The sequence below is a fragment of the Oncorhynchus mykiss genome, chromosome 16, assembly GCF_013265735.2.
Source record: "Oncorhynchus mykiss isolate Arlee chromosome 16, USDA_OmykA_1.1, whole genome shotgun sequence".
Taxonomy (NCBI): domain Eukaryota; kingdom Metazoa; phylum Chordata; class Actinopteri; order Salmoniformes; family Salmonidae; genus Oncorhynchus; species Oncorhynchus mykiss.
The window spans coordinates 54064728-54078004 of NC_048580.1; the positions used below are offsets into that span (position 1 = coordinate 54064728).

The 13277-nt window shown below is 44.0% G+C and overlaps 1 protein-coding gene across 5 annotated transcripts; it reads left to right on the plus strand.

The window, feature by feature from the left end:
- Positions 1-5605: 5605 nt before the first annotated feature.
- Positions 5606-13277, plus strand: LOC110492304 (microtubule-associated protein RP/EB family member 1). 5 transcript variants are annotated; one of them, XM_021566511.2, is made up of 8 exons: positions 5999-6180; positions 6835-6857; positions 7001-7124; positions 7331-7476; positions 8195-8387; positions 8732-8841; positions 8972-9124; positions 10486-11121. In XM_021566511.2, exons 2-8 carry the CDS (start codon positions 6837-6839, stop codon positions 10534-10536), a joined length of 798 nt encoding a protein of 265 aa, XP_021422186.1. In that variant the 5' UTR covers positions 5999-6180; positions 6835-6836; the 3' UTR covers positions 10537-11121. The 5 variants fall into 5 exon arrangements, with proteins under 5 accessions (XP_021422189.1, XP_021422186.1, XP_021422188.1 ...); XM_021566514.2 differs by lacking the exons at positions 5999-6180; positions 6835-6857 and adding an exon at positions 5606-5751; XM_021566513.2 differs by lacking the exon at positions 6835-6857.

The window sequence follows — 13277 nt, forward strand, 5'->3', positions numbered from 1 at the left end:
ATGGCAGCAGGCAGGTGTGAGTGCATCTGCACGCACAGTGAGATGAAGACTTTTGGAGGATGGTCTGGTGTCAAGAAGAGCAGCAAAGAAGCCACTTCTCTCCAGGAAAAACATCAGGGACTGACTGATATTCTGCAAAAAGTACAGGGATTGGACTGCTGAGGACTGGGTTAAAGTTATTTTCTCTGAATCCTTTTTCCGATTGTTTGGGGCATCCAGAAAAAATATTGTCCGGAGAAGACAAGGTGAGCGCTACCATCAGTCCTGTGTCATGCCAACAGTAAAGCATCCTGTGACCATTCATGTGTGGGGTTGCTTCTCAGCCAAGGGAGTGGGCTCACTCACAATTTTGCCTAAGAACACAGCCATGAATAAAGAATGGTACCAACACATCCTCAGAGGGCAACTTCTCCCAACCATCCAGGAACAGTTTGGTTACGAACAATGCCTTTTCCAGCATGATGGAGCACCTTGCCATAAGGCAAAAGTGATAACTAAGTGTCTCGGGGAACAAAACATCGATATTTTGGGTCCATGGCCAGGAAACTCACCAGACCTTAATCACATTGAGAACTTGTGGTCAATCTTCAAGAGGCGGGTGGACAAACAAAAACCCACAAACTCCAAGCATTGATTATGCAAGAATGGGCTGCTATCAGTCAGGATGTGGCCCAGAAGTTAATTGACAGCATGCCAGAGCAGATTGCAGAGGTCTTGAAAAAGAAGGGTCAACACTGCAAATATTGACTCTTTGCATCAACTTCATGTAATTGTCAATAAAAGCCTTTGACACTTATGAAATGCTTGTAATTATACTTCAGTATTCCATAGTAACATCTGACAAAAATATCTAAAGACACTGAAGCAGCCAACTTTGTGGATTCTCAAATCTTTTGGCCACGACTGTAGTGATGAAGTCAATCTTTCCTCTACTTTGAGCCAGGAGAGATTGACATGCGTATTATTGTTAGCTCTCCGTGCACATTTAAGGGCCAGCCGTGCTGCCCTGTTCTGGGCCAATTGTAATTTTCTTAAGTTCCTCTTTATGGCACCTGATCACACGACTGGGCAGTAGTCCAGGTGCCACAAAACTAGGGTCTGTAGGACCGGCCTTGTTGATAACGTTAAGGCAGAGCAGCGCTTTATTATGGACAGACCTCTCCCCATCTTAGCTACTGTTGCATCAATAGTTTACAATACATGGTTACTCCAAGCAGTTTAGTCTCCTCAACTTGCTTAATTTCCACAATAATTACAAGATTTCATTGAGGTTTAGGGTTTAGTAAATGATTGGTCTCAAATACAATACAATGCTTTGTTTTTTTGAATATGTAGGACTAACTTATTCCTTACCACCCATTCTGAAACTGACTGCAGCTTTTTGTCAGGTGTTGCTGTCTTGTAAGGTACTGAGTCATCAGCATACATAGACTTACAGGCTTTACTCAGAGCCAGTGGCAGGTCATTAGTAAAGATTGAAACAATTAACAATGCCTGACTCTACCTGGATTATGTTGGAGAGGCTTCCATTAAATAACACCCCGTGTTGTGTTACAGGTAACTTTCGATACACAATATAGCAGTGGATATAAAGCCACAACACGTTTTTCCAGCAGCATATTATGATCGATAATGTCAAAAGCTGCACAAGTCTAACAAAACAGCTCCCACAAGCTTTTTATTATCAATTTCTGTCAGCCAATCATCAGTAATTTGTTTAAGTGCCATACATGTTGAAAGCCCTTATAAAAGTGCTAAAAAGCTGTTAATTTGTTTACTGTGAAATATATCTGGTGTGGCAGACCAGGGGGTCAAAATGTTTACACAGATCAGACACTGACACAGTAGGATTAGCTCAGTTTCAAAGGTGTTTATTAAAATAATAGTTCAGAAGAAAATAACAGGTCTCCCCCATGAGACCCTCTTTGGGATAACGTCTTCTTGGCTCCGGGTCTTGCTGTATCCTGTGGGGATAAAAATTTTAACTCACTCCTGTTACCTCTGCAACCGTCCCCAACTATACAGGAGTCTTTTCTTTTCTTTTCTTTTCTTTTATTTTCTTTCTCCCCCACCCCCCTCTCTCTCCCCCCCACTCTCTCCCTGTGTGTGGCTCGTCTGGCAGATTTATGGGACTTGCACAGCTGGTGAGCAATCAACCCTTGACCAACTCCCAATCAGCCCCAATTAGTCCTGGCCGGAGAGACCGTCGAGACCTGGCACGTCCAGCAGATGGAGCCGTCGCCTCGTGATGTATACTCCATCTGTCACCAGGCCTCGAAGAGTCTCCCCCTGGTGGCTGACCTGCTGCACGCTACACAGGTCAAACATTATTTATTTTACTAAGGGTTGGTAACAGGCTGATTGGTCGTCTGTTTGAGCCAGTAAAGGTTGCTTTGCTGTTCTTGGGTAGCGGAATTACTTTTGCTTCCCTCCAGCCCATTCATAAATTCACTCTGGCTATCTCCTCCGATTTCAGAGCACTCTCGTCTGAGGGTGCCAGAGCGCAGAAAAACTGATGAATTTACAAACTCGTAAAACCAGATGAAAATGACTGGTGTCAGTTAAAAAAAAAAGTTATTACATTTTTTCCAGCAGCAGTTACAGTCACCAATGTCTAGATAACATGAAAACAGCCTAAACAGCTCTGATAAGGCGAGTGAAATGGTCAGAGCGAGGTTCGCTCTCATTTGTGCCTGGAAGTGGTGTAATGACCTAACTAGATCATAAAACAACAATTGTCCAGACAGAGGATTGAGTTTACGAATTGACGGTTTATTAACCCAACTTTACACAGAGTTAATAAACCCTGTTTGGCCATAGCCCACGTCAAATAAATGAAAGATAACCCACAAGCCAACCGTGACCTTCTCTTATGAAGGCCAGACGTAAGAGAGAGAACAATGGCTAAACCTGGTCTTAACTTCCAATGCTCCATCCCCCTGCCCAACCCCCCTCCACGCCACTCTGCCAACCACCAGGAAGCCCGGCATCAGAACATTCCAGGCATTCCCGTGTTTGGCAGATAGCAGGTTGATTGGCATGTCGGACCCCGCGAACACTGGGTACTGGTAAGTACAACACAATCACCTACTAGCCTAACACATGAACGGTGAACGGAAAGGCTCTGGAGCAACGAACTGCCCTTGCTGTCTCTGCCTGGCCGGTTCCCCTCTTTCCACAGGGATTCTCTGCCTCTAATCCTATTACAGGGGCTGAGTCACTGGCTTACTAGGGCTCTTTCATACCGTCCCTAGGAGGGGTGCGTCACTTGAGTGGGTTGAGTCACTGATGTGATCTTCCTGTCTGGGTTGGCGCCCCCCCTTGGGTTGTGCCGTGGCGGAGATCTTTGTGGGCTATACTCGGCCTTGTCTCAGGATGGTAAATTGGAGGTTGAAGATATCTCTCTAGTGCTGTGGGGGCTGTGCTTTGGCAAAGTGGATGGGGTTATATCCTTCCTGTTTGGCCCTGTCCGGGGGTGTCATCGGATGGGCCACAGTGTCTCCTGACCCCTCCTGTCTCAGCCTCCAGTATTTATGCTGCAGTAGTTTATGTGTCGGGGGGCTAGGGTCAGTTTGTTATATCTGGAGTACTTCTCCTGTCCTATGCGGTGTCCTGTGTGAATTTAAGTATGCTCTCTCTAATTCTCTCTTTCTTTCTCTCTCTCGGAGGAACTGAGCCCTAGGACCATGCCTCAGGACTACCTGACATGATGACTCCTTGCTGTCCCCAGTCCACCTGGCCGTGCTGCTGCTCCAGTTTCAACTGTTCTGCCTGTGATTATTATTATTTGACCATGCTGGTCATTTATGAACATTTGAACATCTTGGCCATGTTCTGTTATAATCTCCACCCGGCTGCCAGAAGAGGACTGGCCACACCACATAGCCTGGTTCCTCTCTAGGTTTCTTCCTAGGTTTTGGCCTTTCTAGGGAGTTTTTCCTAGCCACCGTGCTTCTACACCTGCATTGCTTGCTGTTTGGGGTTTTAGGCTGGGTTTCTGTACAGCACTTTGAGATATCAGCTGATGTACGAAGGGCTATATAAATACATTTGATTTGATTGATAACACACACAAGCTAGCCAACTTTAGCTAGTTACCTTAAGTGCTTGACGGCCATTGTGAGGTCAGAACGCTCAACCCTATGTCATGTAAAAATACAGTAGGCCCTCTGGCCATGTGTGGGCTAAGGCGTCCATTCCCAAGGGGTTCTTGATCTCTGACAGACAGAACCAGAGGGAGCAGTGGGGTGTTTGCTCTGAGGCGAACAGGTCCAAATGTGCTGTTTCAAACCACTGCCATATCATCTTCATTACTTGTGGGTGAAGTCTCCACTCCCCCAGGGAGTGAAGACAAGAAGTCTGCCACCTCGTTCAGAGATGTGGTAGGCTCGTAGGGAGGCCAGATGTGGTAGATGGTTGATGTGGAACACTGTTGAGGTATTATCTGATCGTATCATGACATGTTTGTGTTTGAGGACCGGCAGAAAGTGAATCAGGGCTAGGCAAACTGTCTGAAGTTCTAGCACGTTGATGTGCTCTTTCCTCCAGCAGGGGCACCACTCTCCCCATACAGACCTGTGTTGCCACACTGATCCCCAGCCTGCTAGTGAAGCGTTGGTCATCACTACTTCCCGCCTTGCCGGAAATGATCCGAGAGGGACACCTGTAATCAGGTAGGCTCTCTTCCTCCACGTGAAGGTCGTTGAACCACACGTGTAGTGGCCTTAAAGACAAGCCTAATGGTGTCACCCAGCAAGCATGCCCATCAGTTGTTGGAACATTCGTACCTTCACCAATGCATTCAACTGGAATTGTGGCAGAAGAATTGTTGCAGAAGAGCTACTGGGAGCTTTCTCAGTGCCCTTCTGGAGTCATCGGACACTGGGACTTGGGCGAGCCAGACCTGGTGACGAGTCACAACAAGGGTGGACATCAGTCTGCCTAGCTCTCTGGTCATGAACGCAAACGCTTGAAGAGATGCGTCATTCAGGTTGCAGAGGTCCAGGTCTGCGTGGTCTGGCTGGAGCATACTGTTCTGTGCAACATGAGCACTGAGAGGGAGTTCCCAATGCGGGGTGCTGTGTTGGAGGCCCGTGACAGTAGCTCATCTGTGGCCCTGCAATGAGGTCTGGGGCAGCGGCCATCATCCTTCATCTAAGGAGAGCATCAGCTCTGCTATAAATTCATCCACCCTAGGCATATGGTCCAGCCCATGTTGTTTTGCATCGTGCATGTCAGATAGTGTCCTACTGTCCTTGCTATGGTGGGCGAGAGCCCGTGGGTCGGACCAGCATCTCTGAAGCTCCGTAAGAAAAGCCGGTGAAGGTGGCACACTGAAAGGTGTAGCTGCCAGGGCCTTCTTAAAGAATGGGTTACAAAATGGTAAATGGGTTACAAAATATAAATATAAAATATTTCTTAAGCAATATACTAATTCATCAAATTAAGTAATATAATTAGTAACCGGAGAATGTATACACAGTAAGGGTAGAGAGCTACAATAATTTCAGGTGAGCCTAGCTATGACCACAGGGCAACTGTGACCTGTGGGTCAGAGCGCGAAAATTGCCCTCCAAGGCTGTGTGACAGCTCATTCCTACCTCTCCCCTTCATGGGAGGATATCGGGCTTCCATGTCTTCTGCTGACTTAGCCCACCAGCTAGTGTGTGTGATACTCAATTGGGCGCTCTAACAATAAAAATACATGTATTCAAAGAAATATGGAAGACAGTTGGGAGGAGGCGATAACAGGTGAGACCATTATTGCCAATGAGGGCAGATTCGAGTGCGTTATCAGGCACAACTCCGATATTTTTCTCAAAATTGCTGTGATGTCACGTGTCCTACTTATATCAGTACACTCGCAACAACCTAACTGTGCTTTACGAAACGTATATTTGATCAAATAAACCACACGTAGCAAATAATCCATGACATCTTTCGATAACTAAATTCGACACTCATTGGGCCCAGGTATCCATCTCTTCCCATATCCACCAGCATCAGCATGCTCCAGCATGCGTCTAGACTTTACGTCTTGACGACGTTTGACTTGAGAACAAACGCACTCAGTTGCATTTAAATATATCGCCTCGCGGGTAGATTTCTCGAATGAACTGAGAGCAGTAAACATTGACGTCTCTTGAATTAATATATTGGCAACACCTACGCCAAAACAGGGTAAGTCATTTATACAGCAATATTTGCAATTGAAAACGTAATTTAACTAGCTAGCATTTAGTTAGCCAATGGAATGGATGGGGCGCAGAGGCCGGGGTTCGATTGAATGCATATCTCTGGTATATGGGGGTTTAGTTAGCTAACACGACTGAGTTGGGCGGGGGGAAATGTTACCAGACCAGCTAGTTAGCCACCCACAGATAGTTTGCGCACTATTAATATGTAACGTAGCTATCTAACATTACTTTGTCTTTACTAGCTCGATAAGCTAGCTGTTAGGTTGAAAATGACAACCTAGTTAACGTAACTTAGAAACGTTAGCTAGCTAACTTTCATTACAAGCAGACTTCATGACTAACTAACGTTGGCACATTTATTTGATAGTAATTTCAGGGATATTCTAGCTACCTAACTTGGGTAGTTTACACATCTGCAAGACAATGCTTGCTTCTATCCTCGTAATTTCCACTCACCAATACGTCTACATTAACTACCCAACGTTACGAAAGCTAGTCCAACTGAACTAAACTACCTAGTTAGTTACCTAGCTAGCTAGCCAGTGTTCAGAAGGGATTCTGTCTTTGGTTAACAGAACTGACTGCAGCTTTCTTCAACTCATCTTCTCCTGATCATGATCATTTCCCTTCGTTTCAGGAATGGTCCCCACTGAACCAGTAGTAGGTTTCCCCCCAACCCCAACCTGTTGTATCTCTGACATGATTATATTGCATAGAAATGTCCCCCAAAAATAATCACCTGTGTGCTTTTTCTAACGTGACATGAAGTTGAAATCAACATTTCTCCTTTTGTGCTTCAACAGAAAATGGCTGTGAACGTTTACTCAACCTCAGTGTGTAGTGATAACTTGAGTCGTCATGACATGCTTGCCTGGATCAACGAATCGTTACAGATCAACCTTACTAAGATAGAGCTGTTATGTTCAGGTAATTTGCGGGTTATGGATGGCACAACTGCATTTGTTCTTCCATTACTTCATAAAGTGTAAGTAATGGTTAGGGAAAATGAAAGTAAATCCTGTAATTGATGTAGCCTGAAGGTTAATCCTACTTTCCTTTAGTGTCAGTATGTCATCATAGAGGAATAGTTCATTAGCATTTGTGTTGACCCCTGGTGTGCCTGTCCTCTCAAGGTGCGGCCTACTGCCAGTTCATGGACATGCTCTTCCCCGGCTGTGTGCCTTTGAAGAAAGTCAAATTTGCTGCAAAACTAGAGCACGAATTCATTCACAACTATAAGATCTTGCAAGCTGGCTTCAAAAGAATGGGTGTCGAAAAAGTAAGTGGGATATTTCGTTTTCCCTCTCAGCATGTCCTAGGCTCTAGTCTACATCCAGAGCTCTATTTGAACTGGTTGCTTTCGAAGCATATTAATCTATTGATCCTTTTGCGTTCTGTCTTTACCATGTGTTGGCTTGTTGAATTGTTATCATGTTACAACGGCATGTTGTTGGACTTACACATCTGAGTTGCCCGTAGTGTGGGTTTGTCTGTGTGTGTACCAATGTCGTCAGCTGCTGTGCTCTGCCACTGCTTGCTAATTGTGTTTACTGCTGAGCTAGCATGACCTCTCTACAGTGGCTCACTGATATTGACTTTCCTGTGCCTGCAGAGACAGGACTGTTGGCATCCTATGCAATCTCCATTCTATTAGTCATTGGTTCTCATCCAGCAGTTAGATGGTGTATTTGTTGGATTCGGCTACAGTGAAGAGCTGTCCTGTCTTTGAGAGACAGAGAGCAAAACACTTCAGAGCGAGAGTTTAGATTTTCTCTAATTCAGTGTCATGACAAAGTCCCTTAGAAATGGACAGTCCTCGTCTCCTAGTCTCTGTGTGTTATATCCACATCCCGACAGCATTTCTAACGATAGTCACTACCTCTGCGATGCATGTTTAGTCTAAATCAACTGTGTATGATGTGGACATCCACTAGTGTTTATTTAACCCTTTTTTGTGGTGTTGAATTCACTTACCTGGTGCTTTTGTTCTTTCCAAGATCATCCCTGTTGACAAGTTGATAAAAAGCAAGTTCCAGGACAACTTTGAGTTTGTGCAGTGGTTCAAGAAGTTCTTTGATGCCAACTATGATGGGAAAGAGTACGACCCTGTGGAGGCTCGCCAGGGCCAAGACTCCATGCCATACCCCGCCATGTCGGCCCTCAACAAGCCCAAGAAAATCCTCAACGCTGGTGAGAGTAGTAGCTGAGCCTGTGCAATGTTTTTTTTTAATATTCACTGTGGAATTACTTTTTAGGAGTGGTTCCCCTACAGAAGGTTCTAGGTGGGGCACAAAGGCCCCAAAATCAACATCTTGAGACCTGTTGAACTAATTGTCAATTGAAAGCAACAAAATCAAAATGCTTTTAGTTTGGGGGGAGAATGGAAACATTGTAGGAGAAAGACTGACTAGCAGCAAGAAATGGCTTCTGTAAGCAGTCTAGAGGTGATTTGTCTTTCCATACTTAAATCTACTGAGCTTGTCAATAACAACCTCTCCCCATCTCTTTTCTGACTGGTTGCTTGTTCCCATCAGCATCCCAGCGAGCAGCAGTTGCCAAGGTAGCACCCAAAATGGCGCCCAGCTTGGCGCGGAGACCAGGGGCTGGCGGAGGTGACGAGGAGCGGGCAGAACTCATTCAGGAGGTACTGTCATCCATCCTTCCATTCATGTGCCATGTCTTATTAGAAATGATAACAATTGGTTTGACTGAAGCTCTTGCCAAAGTTCAGAGATACAGGTTATATCATCTGTTTCCCACCTCCCTCTTCCCAGGTAAATATACTAAAGTCCACCATCCAGGACATGGAGAAGGAGAGGGACTTTTATTTCGGCAAACTGAGGAACATTGAGCTCATCTGCCAAGAAAAGGAAGGAGAGGGTGATCCCACACTGCAGAGGATCGTGGATATACTCTACGCCACAGATGTGAGTTTAGTCAACATTACACACAGCCTCGCCGGGTCACTTCAGCTTTTTTAGGTTTGAGCCCATGTGTTTTGGTTCAAACAACTGCTGATGCCTTCTTAAAATTCAGTTTGTGGAATGGCATGTATGTAGCTCAAACGGAATGCTAAAGCATGCTCATACAGCTTGTGCAGTTTCCTTCCCAGGCGACGCATGATTGGTTCATTCTGTTTGAAATTCATGCGTGCTTAGATCAGAACTGCGTCTAATAAATGCCCAAACACTAGTGTGCTTGATTTAGCTTACTTTGCACTTTTGGGACTATTCCATTGGTGCCTTCTATACCAGGCAAACCAAATTAAATGCCACTCAAGTGTTTGAAAAGTACACTACAGGGCCTCCCGGGTGGCGCAGTGGTTAAGGGCGCTGTACTGCAGCGCCAGCTGTGCCATCAGAGACTCTGGGTTCGCACCCAGGCTCTGTCGTAACCGGCCGCAACCGGGAGGTCCATGGGGCGACGCACAATTGGCCTAGCGTCGTCCGGGTTAGGGAGGGCTTGGCCGGTAGGGATGTCCTTGTCTCATCACGCACCAGCGACTTGCTTCTATTCAGCCACAAGAGTATTAATGAGAGAGGACATTCCAATTCATCCCAAATGTGTTTGATGGAGTTGAGGTCAGGTCTCTGTGGAGCCAGTCAAGTTCTTCCACACTGATCTCGGCAAACCTTGCACAGGGGCATTGTCATGCTGAAACAGGAAAGGGCCTTCCCCGAACTGTTGCCACAAAGTTGGAAGCACAGAATCGTCTGACTGGCGTAGCGTTAGGATTTCCCTTTACATGGAAACCCATTTAATGAATCTCCCGACAAAAGTTATTGTGCTGACATTGCTTCCAGAGGCAGGTTGGAACTCTGTAGTGAGTGTTGCAACCGAGGACAGGTGACTTTCAAATTTTTTTTTATTACGTGCTTCAGCACTTGGCGGTCCCGTTCTGTGAGCTTGTGTGGCCTACCACTTCGCGGCTGAGCCGATGTTGATTCTAGACGGTTCCAGTTCACCAAAAACAGCACTTAAGGTCGACTGGGGCAGCTCTAGCAGGGCAGAAATTTGATGAACTGACTTGTTGGAAAGGTGGAATCCTATGGCGGTGCCATGTTTAACGTCACTTAGCTCTTGAGTACGGGCCGTTCTACTGTTTGTCTATGAACGTTGCATGGCTCTGTGCTTGTCAGCAAAGTGTGTGGCTGGAATAGCCAAATCCACTAATATGAAGGGATGTCCACATACTTTTGGCTGTGTAGTGTATTTGGCCCAGGTCAGACGTCGATCTCAATTTAATATCTAACCTGATATCTTCCTCTTCATCCCTCTGTGATCTCAGGAGGGCTTTGTCATACCGGACGCTGAGTCAGAGGACCAGGAGGAATTCTAACGTTCAAGACTGGATCATGCAGCTTTTAATACAACCCCTCAACCCACCAAACTCCTTCAATCAGCTACAACATCTCTATCCTCTCCCTACGTACAACACCCACTCCAAAAAATGTATCATGTTATGCGTTCGTGATCTCCGAGTGGACTGTATATCAAATGTTTGTTTTCTGTAAAATCAAGTTGAAATAAGTAAGTGTGTGTGTGAAGTACCTCTTTTGAAAGCCCTTCTCTGGGTCATCCCATTGGCCCGTATCAGCATCATGTTGTTAGAAGGCAGCCATTGGGGTCCAGAAGAGTGAACTGTCTAAGATTTTTTTGTTTGCTTGTCTTTCCCCTCAATTTCTGTGTCTGTTCCAGGAATTGGCGTTACAAGGTCATTGGAACCTGCACTCACTTTTGTACATAGTATTTTTCTGGTTTTATCTGTTTTCTAAATTATCACTGTCTTTGTTTTCTGGGTCTGAGCAAATTCACTTTGTTAATGTAGTGATCGTGGGACATTTTTATCTGCTTTAGTAACCAACTGTTCATATCTCTCAAACCTAGTTGAGTTGTCTACTTTCATTTGGTCTCCTCCTGTTTGGAGATTACAATTTTTATTAAACGGTGCAATCCTTTTTATTCTAGGAAAGTGGCACTTTTTTCTCAAAGATTCAGGTCAACGTCTCTTAGTGTGGCTGCAATTCTCGGGACAGCTCATAACAACCTGACGATATTTATGAAGAAACATGTTAAACTACAAGCTTATGGTGGAATATTTTGTGCGTGTTTGTCTCTTGGATGTTGGAAGGCATGTGCACTGTGGATGCCAGAAACTCTCTGGTCCCAAGCACATCCCAAATTACCCACTTTGTTTTGTTTTTTGTAATTTCTCTTGTCTAAAATTGTTCAGTTGGCAGGGTATGGAGTTTTAACTTGATTTAGCACCTCTAGTGTTCATTTTCTTAAGTTCATTTATTTTTTTAAACTCCTGTCTTGCGTTTTAATCTGTTTTGATTATGTAGCCACTGCACCATTGACAGGTTCTAGGCCCAAAATGCTGATGCACAAATACAACTGCCAGTCTCTGCACTGGAAGATCAGAGATTAAAAAAAAAAAAAAGTTTTATGAATTACAAACATTTGCCAAAAAGAGTACAAAGTCACATATGTAGGTTATGGAAGGTATTTAAGAATAAATCATAATAAATACCTTTGCCTTATTCTTATATACCTTTCATAACCTACATATGTGACTTTGTACTCTCTTTTTGGCAAATGTTTGTAATTCAATTTAAAGAATTGTCATTTCAGATCTTGTTTTCTTCTTTCTGCTGCTCTGAATGGACGTCTAGAGAATCTGGCAAATAGATGTTCAGTCTTCCAGTTAATACAATGCTCTGACAGGCCAATTTCCATGTGGACATCATTGATGGTTCATTTGAAGTGTTCTGAACTTATTGGTGTACTTAATCTAACTCGTGCCACCCATCTGTTGGCTGAAATGACCTATCTGATTAATTAGAAGTACATAACTGACAAGTCCAAAGTCTTGCCTCCTTACAAGGCCTGTTAAATAATGTATAATAAATTGAACAGTAATGCCACAATGTGATCTATAGCATCCTTTGGTTGTGCTGATGGCTGGGCATCAGCTTTGCATGTAGTTTTTTATGAAGGGGATTTTCTGATGCTGAATATGTAATGAATTGGCTTGAAGCCCACGTGGGAGCTGCACATAGATTTGACCATTGTAGTGTACTTTAGTTTTCTGGCACTAAAACGGGACTTTTTTAGGTAATGAAGGAAGTTTGAATGTCGTGCATTTCGGAAAGTTTTTGCATGGTGATGCCTGGCTGTAATATTTATTTTTTTCAATTACGTTTTGGTCCTCGTTACGTTCTTCAGGACCACAACCCTAATTTAATTTGTCTACTTTTTGGGAATACCATGTCCAAAACAGTGTTTCAAAATGTATTGGGATATGAATGTGTATGTTTTAAAACACAGAAATAATCATTATGACTGTTAACCTTAAGTCAAGAAATGTTGTTTTGAGTGATCGTTTAAAAACATAATTGTCTTTTTTGAACTTGGCTTGTTTGATGACTAAACTATCCTGGTGGCAGATTTTTGTGGCTATTTGGGTCTTAAACACGGGTCATGTTCCAGCAGTCTACAACCAACGTCATCGACTGCACAGTCTATCAGTTTGCTATATATGTGGTTTGCAGATATTAAACACTTATCCAGGAGTTGAGATTTGGCAGACATCTATAATGTAGTCAGTCTGGAAGGTGGAAATTGTTTTGGTGAAGTGCATTTTATATACAAGGCAGAACCCCGCAATGGCCTGTTTCAATCTAACCTGGTGCCAATCTTGACCTTTAACCCTGTTAGCTATTGGTCCCTGATTGTATTATTTTCTAGATCTTCTGAATGATTGGTGTGGTTATTGGAAGGAGCCCTTGCAGCTCTTGTGTTTTTGGGGTGTGAAAGATCAGTGGTGTTGCATCAGATCTCCCCTGTGACATCTGTGTTGACATTCTGGTACACTGTGGGCCTTGTGCCACCTTCTGCTCTCTTTTTTTTTGTTTGTCTCTGTTTTTTTTTGGTGATTTTATTTATTTTGTGATTTTTGTTTACATTTATATATTTCAGCGGGAAATGTATTTTATTTTTTTCTGATTTACTTAAATCATGTTAGCCGACTCAAGTTTCTTACAAACAATAAAACAGTATTTCAAGTTTTTTTTTTCA